Source organism: Triturus cristatus, chromosome 2_1 (genome assembly GCF_964204655.1).
Source record: "Triturus cristatus chromosome 2_1, aTriCri1.1, whole genome shotgun sequence".
NCBI classification, from domain to species: Eukaryota; Metazoa; Chordata; class Amphibia; order Caudata; family Salamandridae; genus Triturus; species Triturus cristatus.
In genome coordinates this window covers 683,356,901-683,373,765 of record NC_140581.1, presented here as the reverse complement: position 1 = coordinate 683,373,765, position 16,865 = coordinate 683,356,901, and the positions used below count along the sequence as shown (strand labels likewise).

Sequence of the window (16,865 nt, the reverse complement as noted above, 5' to 3'; positions counted from 1 at the left end):
CACAACGCTGCAATGCAGAGTTGTGATCGGTAACCACCCAGGCTCCCCTGACCAATCACAATGCTGCAATGCAGCGTTGTGATTGGTCTGAGCACTGTGGTTTGGTGCTCAGACTGAGACTAGGGCTTGGGCATGTTCTCCACACAGGCTGTAATGCAGCCTGTGCAGAGAACATGCAAAGTGTGCATGACTGTTTGGCCGGCCAAGCATTCATGCACACTTGAAGTGGGCAAACCGCTCCTCACCTGCCCTGCTCTGAGAGCAGAGCAGCCCCGCCCGCCTCCAAAGCAGCTGGAAACAATAAATGATAATAACAGCAAGTTATTATCGTTTTATTGTTCCGTTCCTCACACTGCTTAAAAGCAGTGGGGCGACGCCCCACCGCCTTAGTGGAGTAGCCGCCACTGCTTTATCCATCCTCACCCTGTTCCCAATTTGTACCTGCAGTCATTCTCGCTAAACATGCAAAAAACGCAGTTGCTTTCAGCCAGTTCTCACTTGATTTGAAATAGGTCACCCTATCTAAAGAGGTAAATGCTTGCAGTCTGCAGACGTTATGTATTCTAACGTGCAGAACATGTTACTGTTAGGGTGTCGCACGATATATACTTTTTAAGAGAATAACTTTCAACATTTTTCAATTCAATGTATCTGAGCGTAATCCAGCTAAATTTAATGCAATGAAACATAGGATTCATTAGGAATTGAGAAAGTCTACCCGCCTTAGAAAGTGCAGCATGCTTGTTCTAATGCAGAGGCAACATCTCCATACTCCATGCACCTTAATCAAACTAATGCCTGGTGCTTAGTTTTTATGCCATATTTCATAAACGAGGCTTAAAGTGGGATTTTTCAGAAATTAGAATTTGTCCAAAAGAATATGTTGCTGGGAGGAAATACTAGAATAGACGGGAAAAACTTCTCCGTCTTGTCTGTGTGTCGATCTAAAATTCTTCGAGCTCCATTCAGGTTAGATCCTAGTCTCCAGTTTAAAAAATCCATCTTCATCATTGGGCAAGTGAATTCATCGAATTACCTATACGCGGGAAAGTTAAACACGGAATCTATGACATGTTTACCGATTTATTTTGCCACATGTACTTACAGTGCAAGGTTAAACTTGTTTCGTGGAATTGATCTAAAAAATGACTTTTGTTACAATACAGCACAGTTATGCAGCTACTTTACTCCACTGCCTAGACACCAAAATTTTATTTTTCAACCCAAAGGAAATGCATTTATACTAGATATCAACTTAATCATGATATTTTTTCAGAGTAGGATTTTAGACCCTCTAAATAGTTCATCAAAAGCCTAACTGCCAACAGCCCCCTAGAAAATAGATTAGTTCTAGTCTTGTTACCTTGATCATAATCAAACTAGTCAGTATAAATGCCAACTTCATTAACTTTGCTTCTGACCTAACATTATTACCATGTCCTTCTAAAATCAAAAACTCGATCCTGTATAAGACAAGAGAAACAATTGTTCCCTCTAATTCTCTAAATAGCTAACTAGACATTAGGCAGTGTAAGCAGACACCGTTTTTATGTCTTGCTGGTGACCGCTTTAGCCCCTGCATGACCTCTTGTCACTACTACACACACCCCACACCATACAGCAACACACTCTATTTCCCATCTAACATTCAGAAAAGGGGCTGTGTTCCACTCCTCTTCAGCCACTAGTTGTTTGTTTCAGCTAGCTGGTTTTAGGCACTGGATTGCATGTTTGTTTGTTAGCTTTCCTTTTTTAAACATGCTATAAAATGCTTGATTTTTACCTTCTAATGTTTCCAAATACCATGTACAAATTAAGGTTCTGGAGAGTCACAAAATACTGGTAGCAGTCCACTTTTTCTAATCTGTAGTTATGCAACCACTATGAATACTTCCATCTCTTCTTACCAAATGTTGTAATTTTTGTTAATAATTAGCGTAAAAGCAACTGTACAGATTTGAAACCACAGTTGTCACAAAGGAATGGTTTGGTTTTATTCTGGGGTATAAATCCTTCTCGTAGCTATTTATTATGAATACTGTGTAATGTGTAATCGATTTATGTTTACATCTCCTCCTGCATGCAGTACTGAAAATAGTCAAGTGGACACACACAATAATCATTACTAATCAAGTAATTGTGATATGTGAGCTGTGAATAGCCTTGGTCTTTAGATTTAATTGCACTTTTTACATAAGAATAACTGTTTGTAGTATATATTCTGCATCTGGATGAGTAAGTGTGCAGGCCATGAATTCTGATAAAGTTGATTGTAGTTGCAATTGAAATTTTAACGTGGGGTTATGTTTTTATCATTTTTTATTGTTTATCATTTGATGGTCTACTAACAATATACATGCTTTTATGGTTTATTTTCAAACCGAATAAAGAACCACTACAAACTCCGCAATTTAAGGTAAATGGAGTTGACTTGAATGGAGGGTAGTTAACAGTTTGAAAGCTTCTTGATAGAAAGAAGGACAACCATCTAAGAGTCTTTTTGCAGATGCTAAAATCCACCAGCCGCGACAGGTGCTTAGAGTGAGAGACTGTGTTGAAGGCTGCTTAGAGGTGCAAGAGGGCGCGGGTGGTTGACCCACCTAGGGATAGGATTGTACTGAGATTGTCAGAAGGGCTGTGCGTGCGACCTTCTAAATCCGGTTTGAAAGGATCTAATAACTCGTAATCCTCTACCTAGGTAGAGAGTTGAAGAATGTTCACAGTCTCTGAGATTTTGGAGGGCAAGGACAGTAAGGAGATGAGCCTATAGTTTTAAGAGCTGGATGGATCAGCCATTATCTATCTATCTGTACCACTTGTAATTAGTTCATAGCTATGTCCTTGTTTATGTGTAGTAAATGCCTGTGAGAAGTTCCAGATCACGGCTCCTATACTACTCAGGGAAACCATCATTGACACATCCATGTGCAACTTTGTGACTGGCTGTCTGACTGAGTATTTATACATTACCCACCACCAGTCTGGATAGATTTGCACTAAGCTAGCACTTCTTTTAACACCTTTACTTATAACAACATTACTTCTGTTAAATAGTCTTGTGACAAGCGCAATTTTAGTTTTTCCTGATGTATGTGTAGAAGGTGGTTGGTTTTCTTTCGTTGCCTTATAAGTAACAGGATTTCTTCCCCACCACCCTTTACCCTCTTCTGTCATATTCTCTGGTGCTGAGGGCTCGATTTAGCACAGGTTAGCAATTGCAAAATCCACCAGTTTGCAGAGAAAGTGGTAAATCATCTCCTGGGGTTTCTCTGCTGGTGGGAAAATTGCAGGTGGAGCTATTTGTACCAGAGGGAGCGGCAGAAGTAAAACAGCTGGCGTAGAATCCTCTTGTAGATATTGCACTTATGGAGAAAATTGCATTACTACTACTTTTCAGAGGTTTGTATTTTACGACCCTTAAAATCAGGCCAGAGGGAGGGGTATGAGACGTGTAAGAAAGAAGACACATGGCCCTCGTACATTGTGCATAAATCACTACCAATGCTTATGCTTAAAAAAGCAATATCCAACTTCCTAACAATAGAATATAAACAACAAGCATGTATGTATCTACTTCGAAAATCGGGAGAAGGCTGGGTAACTTATAGAGATGTCGGCAGTCGGCCTGGTAAGCGGTCTAAAGTTGTTCGAACAATTAGTAACTGAAGTACCAGTTTGCCCACCTAACAGAGTGTACTTTGAAAAGTACTAAAATGCTGAAGCCCCATGATTGAAGACATGCTGGATGCTGTTGTGTCATTAAACTTAGTTCCCTCTACATAGTCACCCATGTGGCTCATAGATTTATAATATACATACTGAAGCCTGTCTTAGCCTCGCAGGGTCTGTGAGGGCTCCTGGCAGGGGGCTGTGATGTGTCTGGCTCTGTTCTGCTCGCACGCATGACTGGGACCCCATGGGATTTAGTAGGCTCTCTAGCAGTATGTAGGGGGAGTGGGGGATTTGACCTGGGCTTCCCACAGCATTCCCTGCAGCTCTGGGCTGAGCTTTACCATGTGCAGGGGTAGACTTGGCGCACTGACAAACAGGCAATTCCCCCAATTGTGAGAGATGCCCGCCATACAAAAGTTACTTTCACACAAGGTAGTGTTTTGACTCGTCCCATTAATCAACACAAGGATCTAAACTGAAAATAACATAATGAGGTGGAACACTAGATTAACTCGTAAATTCTCTTATGTAGCATGTTTATAGTGCACAGCCACCACTGATGTGGCTTTGCAGCGCTCAGACCGACCGAGCAATTACAGGCGGGACCGTTCACCTTTAATACATTAAAGTTTGAGGAATGTCGGAGATGAAAGCTGCACATAAATCTGGAAGTGTACTTTTTATGTTAAATTCGAATCCTTCTAGTGTACTGAATGCCAAGAATGAACATGTTCCCCATTCTATTAGCTCTCAATTCGTCTTGGCAATTGTTAGACGCATAATTGGTTCTCGGAGGGTAAGATCGCCATCTCAAGGCCCAGTGTGCCTCCAAGAAACAGGGACAGCTCACATTTAATTCGATTTATCTTAGTTCCTAACAGGCTAGGCGCAGCAGTTTGGGAATTGAGCCTAATCTGTGATCTGATTAGCCAAAGGAAGGCATTTTTTGCAAGGTTTATCCGAAAAATGTTAGCACCTGCTCCCCTGGCTGCTGCTGTCTGTCTTCGTGTGTGGCAGGCGACTGCCAATCATCCTTTGAGCGTTGCAGAGTCTTATTAACTCATTAAACCATTTTCCTTTTTTTTCTGATTTATGCATTTTTCAGAAATGATTTATTGATGGTCTGCCGCCAGCTGAACATGGAAGGCTCGGTGGCTGAAATCATGCACCAGCTGGGAGCCCGCGAGAGCGGGAAGATCTCCTTCCAGGAGTTTACCACGTGCCGCATGCAGCTCGTCCGCGAGATCCGGAAGCAGGAGGGGGAACTGTCCGTCAAGTCCGAGGACTCTTGCAAAAAGAAAAGGTTGCGCGACAGGATAACCTCCTGGCCCACGAGCAGCGAGAACAGTTTGGGTATGTACGGAAAATATGTTGAAAATGAGGAAATCCTGTGGTTTCAATGCCTCTTAATATCCAAACTGAATGTTATCTCCCATTCCAGTAGGCTAAGTTTGTAAAGGCAAGATCCAGGTGGGCAGGGGTAAAACTTCATACAACATGCAGTACTGATATTTGGGGGGAGAGGGGCGCTGCACAGACCACTTGAGTTTTGAGAAAAAGGCTGCTTTATTGAAACAGGTGCACATCACAAACATTTTCCTGGGTAATCCCCCTTACAAAACTAAAGCCTCGCTATACATCAAATGAACGTATCCATTCTCCTACCTCCTGCTTACCGTCCTACCCACATAACCCACCCCACAACTATATTTCCAATTGTACTGCAGTTCAACAGTTTGGAACCTTACCTTTTCCCTACAGCCTATGACTGCATGTATTAACAGCAAGCCAACTAAACATCCTATGCTGAAGCTTGAACTTCCTGCCTAGTCCAGGTGAGAGGTTGTTCTCCTTCCTCTCTTTCCACGTAGTTCGCCAATGGCAACGCCAATCAAACCTCTGTAAACTCCTGCAAAACGTTTCAGACTACCACCACCCAGAAAAAAGCCCGCCTGCCGACTTTTTTCTGCCCCCCTCAACCCATTCACTCCCCTGGCCTTCTAGGCCTGCCTACCGGCGAATGTTCAGTGTCCTCGTCAACACCTCTCTCAGCTACAACAAGTATAGTTCCATGCCAGACCTCGATAAATTCACTCCCGTAAAACTCAACTTGTCATATTTTATGTCCGCATAATTGACACGCCTAAAACCAATGTCCCTACAGCACCTAAACATCTCTCTAGGCTCCTTCCTGCGTGCACTGTCGATCGCTGATGGCCTCCCTCCAGTTCCTCCTCAGCATAAACTACATCCATACTACAAAGCAACTTGACCACTGAGCTTTGATCTCCCATAGCTCCCTCTTCATGGCCCTCAACAGCGCCAGTCCTTTTTCCACTACCTGATCATTCTCCCCCGAATGGATAACCACAACGTTTGGGCATCTCCTTCTTGACATCATGCCATTCAAACACTGTAAAAACTCAGGCCGTCTCATGCCCCCTTATCCCTGACAAGTGACAGGAAACAATTAATGGTCGAAACCCACATTTGCGCCATATTCACTTTGCACCGCTTGCCTTTCTGCCCACTTGATAAACGAGTGCCCCACCACCCAAATGGCTACCTCCTCTGCTGCCAGACCAGGAACGGAACCTGAAACAGAAAACAGTGATAAATATTCAAACAGCATTCCCCGGATCATCCCCATATAACCCAGTCCTGCGCATGTATCGCTAAAAACAGTCGGAAGACCATCTCCCCAGCTGCATGATGTCCTCACGCACCCATCTCCTATTGCCAGCCTCAGTCACTGCACCAATGCGGAATGAATGTGTTCTGTACTCTGCCTGAGAAACCTCCAGTGACTTTAACACTTTGCGCAAAGCCAAAAGCAAATGAAAACCAGTACCTGAACACTAAGCCGCCCTGTGCCCCACCCACGCCCATCACTTGTCTCCTCATGCTACCGTGTACTGTTCAGGGGTTATTATAAAGCCTGGAAGGGAACACTCCTGCCCCCTGCTCGCTGGTCAGTCTTTGAGCTGCACAGCCAAATCTCCAGCCTGTCCCTCCTTTTTGTGACATCCTCTTACATTTAACCTCCCTGGCTCCTGCTCCCCATCAATTCTGACACTCGAAACGCCCCAAAGAACATCCATGACATGAGAGCGAAAAACAAACAGTCCTTACTGGCCCCCCAGCTCACCGCTGGCAACTCAAGCATGATCCTGTAAAATAACTGGCAAGTTAAAGGCCTCCTCACTCTCCCCAAGTGCCCCTGTTCTGTCACCCAACCCTCAAGCATCCTCTGTCCTAATTCCCCCTCTGATGGGGTGTAACGCCACACCAACTTTCCCATAAAGGCAATGCGCACCCATTTCTCTGCAATAGTCACTCTGGACAAATCCCTCTCCGTCAAGTCCAATATAAACTGAACAACATCCTCTGTCCTGCACCACCCTGCTGTCCTGTGCTGAGACCCAGGCTCCAAAAATTCCGAACAGGCCTGACCGTAGGTTCTCTGCGTTAACTCTGCCAAAGACCCTACCACCAATAGCAACATCCTGTGATTCATACTGCTCATGATTCTTCCAGCATGGGCGTCTTTCATCTGTTCTTTTCCTTGGCCAACCCACAGAATCTCTCCCACTGTGAATGAGAGAAAGCATCTGCAATGTCATTGTCCACCCCAGGTACATGCCCCCTGAACAGAAGGTCATGCCGCAGGCAACCAAGCACAAAAGCACGCATCAGCTTCACTACTTGTGCATCCCTGCAGACTGTCTATTCGCAGTCTGAATCACTGCCATTTTGTCCACCCTGAGATGCACCCTCCAATGCGCCAACACTGCTCCCCAGAACGTGACTGCCATAAGCAGGGCAAAGAATTCCAAGAACAGAATGCTGTTGCCCCCGACTTCCACAAGGCCAAAATCCAAGCCACCCGCTGCATCTAAGAATATCTGCAGGTCCCATTCCATTTCACCCTCCCTGTTTAAGGGTGTTCCATTAAAGGACTCCAAGAAAAAGCTCCACATCTTGAGATCCTCTTTTACTCCTGCCGATAAACCCACATGGTGGTGTGGCAATGAGTAACTAGATAAAGCCAAACCCTGACTCCTATAAAAGGTTCTTCCTGCCCTACTTTGCACGCAAAGTTCAGGTGCCCAAGCAACACCTGAATCTCCCTCACCTTCACCTTCTCCTTGCCCAGCATGTCCGTCAATAGCACCTGCATCATCTCCTTCTTGTCCTGCGACAACCTCACCTGCATTAGCTGCGAGTCAATCTCCTTTCTGAGGAATTACAACAATTTACTCGACCCCGCCATTTTCTCGGGCACTAAAGAAAGTCCCAGGTTACACATGAGCTCTTTAAGACTTACCAGCATCTGCTGGCAGTCCACAGAACCAGGTGCCCCCACAAAGATGAAATCATCCAAGTAGTGTCTTACCATAGTGTGGCTCATATGCCATGTGAAAAGCCACTGGAGGAATGAACTGAAACACTCAAACAGCGCATATGATATTGAGAAGCCCATTGGCAGTGTCTTGTCCACATACCACTGCCCCTCAAAATGCATCCCTAACAGTTACAGATCCTTATGGTGCACCGGTAACAGCTGAAAGGCTGACTTCACACCGCATTTTGCCATCTGTGCCCACTGCCCCATCTGGACCACCATTGACATTGCCACATCCACCGTTGAACAGGACACTGACGCCAAGTCCTCTGATATAAAATCATTGAACAGCCCACCTTCGGGCCACAACAAATGCTGAATTAGACAAAACTGCTTTTTTTCCTTTTTGGCCACCGCACCAATTGGTGACACAATCAATGTCTGCATTTGCCAGTCCTCACAGGGGTCCATCACCCTTCCCCCCTGTACCTCCTTTGTCAGCTTATCCTGAACTACTTGCATGTGCTCTTTCGCTGACCATAAATTATCTTCCCTTCTCCTGATTCGGGGCCTTCATACCCCAAGTGGAAACCCCACTTGAACCCATCCCGCAATAACCTTGCATCATCCGCCCGATCTTAAAAACCCAGCCAACACTCCAACCTGTCCAATTTAACCGGAGTCTTTTGTACCAGATCTCTGTGCTTCTCTGTCCCTTCTGTGCCCGAACAATAGCTGCTGTGCCCTAGGGCCCCGAGTACTGCTGCCACTGCCCGGCGTTTTGTTCCTGGTGTTCCCCGGTGGCCCTAGGGCAGTGTATGAGAGCATGCCTTCCCGAGCACTTGGAGCACTCATGCCGAAACGCACAGTACTCCTGTGTACAGAGCCCCTTGTTGTAACCCCAACAGGCTCCCTTCTCTGGTGCATCCTCCACCCTTCCCTGGATGGGGCGCCTCTAAAAGGGATGGTAGTCAATTGGCAGCCCACTGGCTTTGAAAATAATTTTGCCAAGTTTTGCAGGGCCCGTGGTGTGCTGCCATAAGTCTGTATCTAGCTCTCCTTTTTTTTCCTTGGGGTCCAAGGCCAAATGTGCCCTAAACTCCTCATCATACTGAGTCGAGGCATACCCCCGAATGTTATCTGAACTTTGCATATGACGTTTATGTACTTGGATTGTTCAGAATACTTTTCTCAATAGACACTGCCATATATTAGGAACGTCGGGGTCCAGTTCTCTATCACCAGGGGCACCCACAGTGCCTTGGATAGCACATACTCCTCCTCCTTTGACCCCTCCTTGGATCGTAGCTCCCTGTGCAAGAGCTTGAACATCTCCACATACTCCCGCTTCAAAATCTTCTCCTTCGTGGCCAGCATGAGGCAAGCGCCCAAAGGCTTCACCATCCCCATATACTAAAACTTTTTGATCTTCATTTCCTTCATTTCCAACCCTTCACTCTTGTCCTTCTCCCCGCCTTTCATTCCTGTGCTACCCTCCCCTTTGTCATCCCCCACACCCTCCTACACTGGGGTATCCTGCCCTTACCTTTACACTCCCTTTCAATTCCTCTTTACCTACTCACACATCCCTACATACCTGTCCTTATACAGCTGCTATCCCCCCTTTGATAACCCCACAGCCTCACCTGTAGACACCATCACTGGGCCTCCCGCTGCCTCCATACTCTTACCTAGCATTAAGGTCAGAGCCTGCACAGAATCCTGCCACCTCGCCATCTGATTCAGTCTCTCACGGCCTTCAGTCCATATAACCTCACTCTGCACCTGTGACACACCAGGCATTGATACATTAGTGTGCCCCTTCCCTGTGACCCTGTGTCCCCTCAAAGCTCCTCCAGTTCACCAGGAACATCCTCATCCCACACTTCATCTTCCTCCAGGCTATCCTCCCCATAATCCACCAGAGTCTCGTCCATGGTGTCCTCTACCTTTGCCCAACTAGGGCCTGCGGACTCCTCATGACATGTTATCATCAAAGCATGCTTTACTGGGGCCGATCGTCGACGTCCAGTGGGGCTGTGATGACACCTCCGTAATTTTCCACAGAAACCTGGCTCTGTAGCCGGAGGTTGTCCCAAACCTTCCAGCCAGAGGTGGCAATGAGGCCTCACCGGACCTTCTTCTGCCACCCGCTGTATAGTCCCCGCTGCTGTCTGGCAGACCACACTGGGTCCTGCCAACTCTTCCCCTCGGGCGTGTGAGTTGCACCAGACTCTCCCGAGTCAGTCCACCTGCTGCTCCCCGCAACCTGCAAAGAAGACCCCAGGACTGGTGTAATGGTTTCCTGTTCTCTTGCTGCCAGCTCTGCAGATCTCTCTGGAACCCACATCCACCTGCCCTGCACCTACACTACGCCTTGTGCCTTTCTCTGAAAGCTGAAAACCCTCCCCCATTACCACCTACCCCTTCCTGTCCTGGCTCACCTGCTCACCCCTTCTCCCCCTGCTGCTCATGCATCTCCATGTCCTCCTCGTGACTCCACTCGAGTAGGGCCGCCACCAGGGCTGATACTGGACCCTGCTCCTTTTGTGGTCCCTCTGCCTTGCCTACTGGGGGCATAACCCCACCACGCCGGGAGGCCTGCGATTAACTCATTGCCATCCGCCACCTGCCCCAGCCCCCAAGGAACCCCTGCTGCCCACCTATTCCGCAGGCTCTTTGAGGCCCTCTCAAGCCAGTCTCTCGCACCCAGCATTGATATTGGTCATGGGGCCATGTACTCCCCCTCCCCCACCTTGTCCTTTTTTCTCCCCGGTATGCAGTCTTTGAAATTACCAATGTGTCCCACCTCCCAGAAACCACTCCTGGCAGTGTGGATCTCAGGGGCGGCTCCTCTGCTGCCTGTGCTCTCATATGAGGCCCCTCCTCCTCTCCCTGCACTCTCCCCATGGCAGCTCCAAAGCCACCGTCCGCACTGCCCTGTTCTTCACAGCTGCTGCCCCTCTGCTCGTATAACGGCCATCCCCCTGCCATGCTTCTTTGTGGGCCTCAACCCTCCTGCTGCTCCCTCCGGCCTCCGTGTCGCACAGCGCTTCAGTTAACAGCGAGCCGGCCTTTCGGAGCCGCGCGACACAGTGTGGAGCGGCCTCTCGCCCTCACCTACATGTTGCCACTCACCACAGCCCTCACTTTACAAAGCAGCAAGCAGGTCAGGACCACTTCAGCCACGTGGTTGGATGCCCTAAGCGCTGGGCAGACCGCAACCTCCTCTCCCCACACCATATTTAAGCACCCTACATCCGGCAGCAGGCACATGGTTACACAACCTTCTCTTCCATGCTGGACATCTCGATCAAGAAATAAGTTACCAACAACTTTGACCAAAAATTCAGGCTAAGACTCCCTGCCACCTGTCACTAGGTCACCTAAAACTAAAATGGTGTCCGGGAGCCCCCAAAAAAACCGAATCTCTACGCCTTGGGCTATGAAAACTCAGTTTGAAGCCCAACAAGATGGCAGTCGCCTGGACTGCACCACCCTCCCAATATCCCTGGGGGAGGTCCACCTCCCGGTGGTTGGCTGCTCCATAAGCCCCCATTCATTCCACTGGGCAGTTTTACCAGGTTTTAAGTGGGAAGAAAAAAGTGTGTGTGAGGAAGGTGGGAGGTGGTGTTCTCTTAAAGAGGCGTGGCCTATGTAATTAAGGCTGCAGCGTAAACATGCCACTGTGTGCCACCCACTGTTATTTGGTGCCTTTCTGAGCTTTCTGTTATTGCATCCAGATTTATAACAAAACAACTGACATACACCAAAATATAGTGAGAAATATTGGCTTTGTCAATGGTTGTTAGATGTTTAAGATAATAAATGAGTAACAACAATGATTTTGTCATAAATAACATTAAAAATGTTTTAAGTCTGAAATTATAAGGCTGTAACTTAAACAATACTGAGGCCTTTGAAGGTTTAATGGTCTTCAAAGTGTCTCAATCACTCCATTTATGTTCACCCTGTTAGACATGTCTCTTTTCTCTCCACTTTTCATCCATCTGCAGTTCTTACACTTCATCTCTTCTTTGCACTGCTTCTCCTTTTCTCCACCACCATCAAACGCACAATGCACCCGCTCACCTGTAAACACTATTGTGTCTAACCTTTGCCTTGTCACTATTTTGACACCTGTGTAACTCCTTCACACTCATTTGCACAGAATCATAATTACAACAGGAATACGTGACTATTGCTCTATGCGCTCTGCAGAGGCACCAAGGATTGGATGGCCCATGTGTTCTGAACACCTTTCTGGCTCACTGCCTTCAGCCTCAACTCCAGTGCTCTCAATCGAGACCCATAAAAAACACCTGGATGCGACTCAATTCAAGTTTGCACGACACAAGAGGAAAGTGCCACTCAAAACTATTATAGAAACACAACATCTTCAGGAATGCAAGATTAAGTAAATATGTGAAATATAAACAGGAATTAGATTTCTGACGTGCATTACCATAACACTTTTCACATTCATAGTTCAGAAATCGAGCAGTGTTTTGCTTGTTGAGGTAAGGACATGAATATAGCGCCATATAGGGATCCGTTTCAATGTCAACTTTGAATTACTACCCGGTGTCAGTCCCTGAGGGACCCGGCACACTTCAAGCCCTGCCAAGCGATTAAATGGCCCTTCTCAGAATAAGCTGCAGTGCAGCAGAACTCGAGCAGGCAATGGCATTTCTGCTAAAAGAGCTTCAACCTTAATGAGTGGCACTTCCTTTGAAAGCAGCTCTTGCAGTCCACTTTCTGTGCCCGAATGATGCTGAATTTGGCCGCTGAGAATATCAACAAGAGTCAATCATCAACCATAAGCCATGCATGCCAGGAGCATTACAGAATCAACTCAGTGTGCATCACAGGTGTTTCAAACAGATTATTGCATAGCTGCTAGCCTGAGCAGGATTTAAATAGGCACTTTATGGCCGGAGTAGGGGCTATGATTTCCGATAAATGGGCGACTGTTTGCTGTTTCACCTTTACTTAGTTTTGTTTTTCCGCGCTGACTTTTTCAGTATTTTCTCTGCTCATTGATTATGGACAGAGTCACTTGAACTATGCAGCAGGTTTGTCTAAGAATGCCCCAAGAAAATGCAAAATATGCAGAATAATGTGTCACATTTTGTAATAGAACAACTTAATTATTTTGTCATGTTTAAATGTTAACGCTATCTGGGCAAATATTTCATCGCATAGGTACCAGTTTAACACCAAGATAGAGCAATAAGGGGCATATCAACAAGGCGAGGCGATAATTATCGGTAAGCGCACTTAGCGCTAGGATAATTATCGCCGACTATCGCTGGATTCTATCGCGGAGATAGCGTGCTATCAGCAACGCTTATCTCCAAATCGATAGAAATCCATGCGTTAGCTAGGAAACAGTGCGAATATCGTTGGAAATACAGCGATAATCGCACTGCGACCGGCGATACCTTGCTGATAGGGCAAGATGGATTTAGCCATGTAATCCACCTCCCATTGGATTACATGGCTAAATCAGAAGAAAAGCAGGTGTAAGCAAAGTAGCGATAACCACGGTTAGCGCTACTTTTCTTATCGCTCTGCTTGTTAGCGTGAAACTTGATAATTGGAGAAATGTCGGTTAGCAACATTTCTCCAGTTAATTCGGGAAGGAACACCCACTTTGCATCTCATTAGAGATGCGAAGCTGGGCGTTCCGGAAACAGGCGCTAAGGCATAGATTCACGCGTTAGCGTGTCCATGCTGATAGGGCGATAAAATTATCGCCGCTTTTTGTCCGAAAACGGACGCTAAAGCGGCGATAATTCTATCGCCTCGCCTTGCTGATATGCCGCTAAGTAACTGAGAGAAGACCATTCAACCTTTGCGAAGGTCCTTCACTGTGCGGGAAGCCATGTTGCCACAATTTCAGTAACTTTTGCTCTGTTTGATCTAGAAACAATTTTTTTTGTTAAAATCTGCAGCAGTTGATGGATTATGTAGCAAGTGTGTCAAATCCATAAATATTCGGAAAATGCCACAGGCACAGAATCTCATTATGCATGTGTCCCTGATTATGGGCTTTATTACAGAAAACTGGATATTTACACATCCTAGATTTACACTTGCAAATTACGTACTCACGAGAACCTGATTAAAAAATAAGGGTCCACATAGGAATCGATGCTAGCTGTAGATTTCTATATGCACGCTGTCACTACTGAACGCTCTCTTGGGATAGTCAGTCATCATGACAAAATAGTCACATGAGTAGATTTGCTGGATTCACGCTTCAAACTGCGTTTGCTACAAACCATGAAATGGGGGAGAGGTTCGTTATGTTTACCCTGGAAGCAGGCATACTCTTACGTCAATTTCAACGTTGCACACCTGCATGCAAAATATTGGTGTATATCCACAAAACTGTGTGGATGTTCCCTGCATTTTGCATGGCCATTCCCCGTCACTTCTCTTTTCCAATCTCTAGCACTGACCTCCAGGCTGCAAGAAAATACTTCTCTCTACTTGATTGTCCGTGGTACGAAATTCCATCGGTGAGTATAAATGTCTGCAGAGAGCACAACCCAACTCAGACACTAAAAGAGACCCAGAGGCCTTTTCCATTTAGAGTTCTATATACAGTGTGCCATTAGCAGCATAATTGCTTTAGTGAACTTCAGTCCAGCAGCAGGAAACTTTTATTGAAACCAGTGACATCATGAACCCTTGTTAAGCCATCTTTCTGTTTTGTAGATGCACCAAAATATTTGGTTAAACAAATACTTGATGATCTAAGATGTGAAACTGATTACCGGGTCCTGATTAGTGGCTCACTGAGGGGTCTTCCACACCGTTGACAACTCTCTTTTACTGCATTTCTTCCATAAAATTGATGTGCAAGAGTTGGCCATACAATGAATAGCTTTGGTCCTATCGGAAAATGTTGTCCTACACGTCCGACATTCTCATGAATGTTTTATATAGCAAATAATGGTGTCACACATGAATGAGGCAATTTACCAATATTAATTAATGTGACCTTTCCTTGATCATTCTGATGAGATAGTTCAGTATTAAGTTTCACAGTTACACTGAGAGCAGCCAGCTGCTGTACATACTTCATACACATCACATTTGGAGCATGATTAACATTTTGCATTGCTGCTGAGGCAAAAAAATAACTAAAGGAGCACCGCTGCTGTGTGCAGCATGGCTGTAACTTAGTTTTTTTTTATTTTTTAAAAAGCTCCATGACCTGGCCAGCACTAGCCACGTCATAGCCCCTTTTTTTTTATTCCTGGCAGATGCGAGGCATCTCGGAGGGAGGGGGTGTAGATGCCTCTTGCCTGTCCCTCCTACCAGTGCTATTATGCAGCTAAAACTGGCAGCGTCATAGTGCTATCTTCTTTAAACTTTGGGCTGACAGATCGCAGCGGCCCGACAGGACTCTTGCCTGCTGTCGCCCCTTGAAATCTACTTGCCGCGGACTACAAGTCATTAGAAATAATTGCCAATTCCATTCTACTTCGAGCCCGACATTGCGTGCCTCTGACATTCGGAAAAGCGGATTTATCCCATTGCTTCCCGCTTCCATGACATTTAACTGGAATTAATTTGATGGGGCCATGATTACGCAGACTTGAGCCCATTGTTCAACCGCCCAGGACTCACTCTGGTTGCACTAGGCTGTCACCTCTCCTTCCCCCCCATTGTCCTGATGAAGACTCGCAATGAACACTCAATAGTGCATAGATTGGGTTGAAATGTGACGCTACTTCTCGGTCCAGATCAAGGCTCTGCACAGAAAAATGAAAATTGGATTATTAGCAGAGTCATTGTCCTTAATCTGGCCTTCCGTCCCTTGTACATATTTTAGTCACCTTGTACATAACGCGCACTCAATTGTGTCACTGAGCACAATATGTCACTTGATCACTTTTCACCTTAAAACTTCACTTTATTGACAGCTTTTTATTCAAGAATGGGTAGCTTATAAATGATGCAATTTATATCAAACAACTTATTACCCATCAAACTGTGTTTTTTTCGTGTGTTTCGTTTGGAATGAATAATAAATTAGTTGATTTTTTTGTTACATGAGAGGATTATGCATAAGTAATAAGATAGTTCAATTACCTGTACAAGAAATTTGCTACGCATACCCGACAGAACCCTTGTTTTTTCTTCATTCATACCCAGGTTCTGAGGGACAGAGGGTCACCCCATTGTTTGTAGCTGTGTGTAGCATGGCTGTAACTTTTAATTTTTTTATTTTTCTAAAAGCTCCATGACCTGGCCGGCGCTAGCCATGTCATAGCGCCTTTTTTTTTTTATTGCTGGCAGGATGGGAGGCATCTCGGAGGGAGGGGGTGTAGATGCCTCTTGCCTGTCCCTCCTACCAGTGCTATTATGCAGCTAAAACTGGCAGCGTCGTAGAGCTATTTTCTTTAAACTTTCAGCCATCCTGCATACCAGCCACAATGCTATGCAACATGGCTAAAAACATTCACAAAGCCAATACCTCACACAGGCAAAACCTATTGATTTTTCCGATGCTTGTTTATTGTGTTAGAACGGCAGGGTAGAGGGGAGCAAGCAACATGCAGGAGGGTAGGAGGGGGCAAGCAACAATGCATAAAAGGGAAGAAGGGGACATGCAACAACGTGGGATAGGCTGGGAGGGGGTAAGCAACAACGAAGGATGGGGCAGAAGGGTGCTAGGGGGCAAGCAACAACACAGGACAGGGCTGGAGAGGTCAAGCAACAATGAGGGGCAGGAGAGAGGTTACGCGAGGGAGCATGAATGTGTGCCACATGGCACTTAACAAAACACAAAAAAGTGGTTTTGTAAAGGAAATCGGTAATTATCACCAAC

At 45.9% G+C, this 16,865-nt stretch overlaps 1 protein-coding gene across 2 annotated transcripts in view; it reads left to right on the top strand.

Moving 5' to 3' along the window:
- The window catches only part of MCC (MCC regulator of Wnt signaling pathway), a 1,374,593-nt gene that overhangs the window by 250,613 nt on the left and 1,107,115 nt on the right, over positions 1-16,865 (top strand). For both annotated transcript variants that reach the window (XM_085632616.1, XM_085632617.1), the window contains exon 2: positions 4,778-5,025. In XM_085632616.1, coding sequence (XP_085488742.1) covers positions 4,778-5,025 — 248 coding nt within the window. The remainder of the gene's footprint in view (positions 1-4,777; positions 5,026-16,865) is intronic.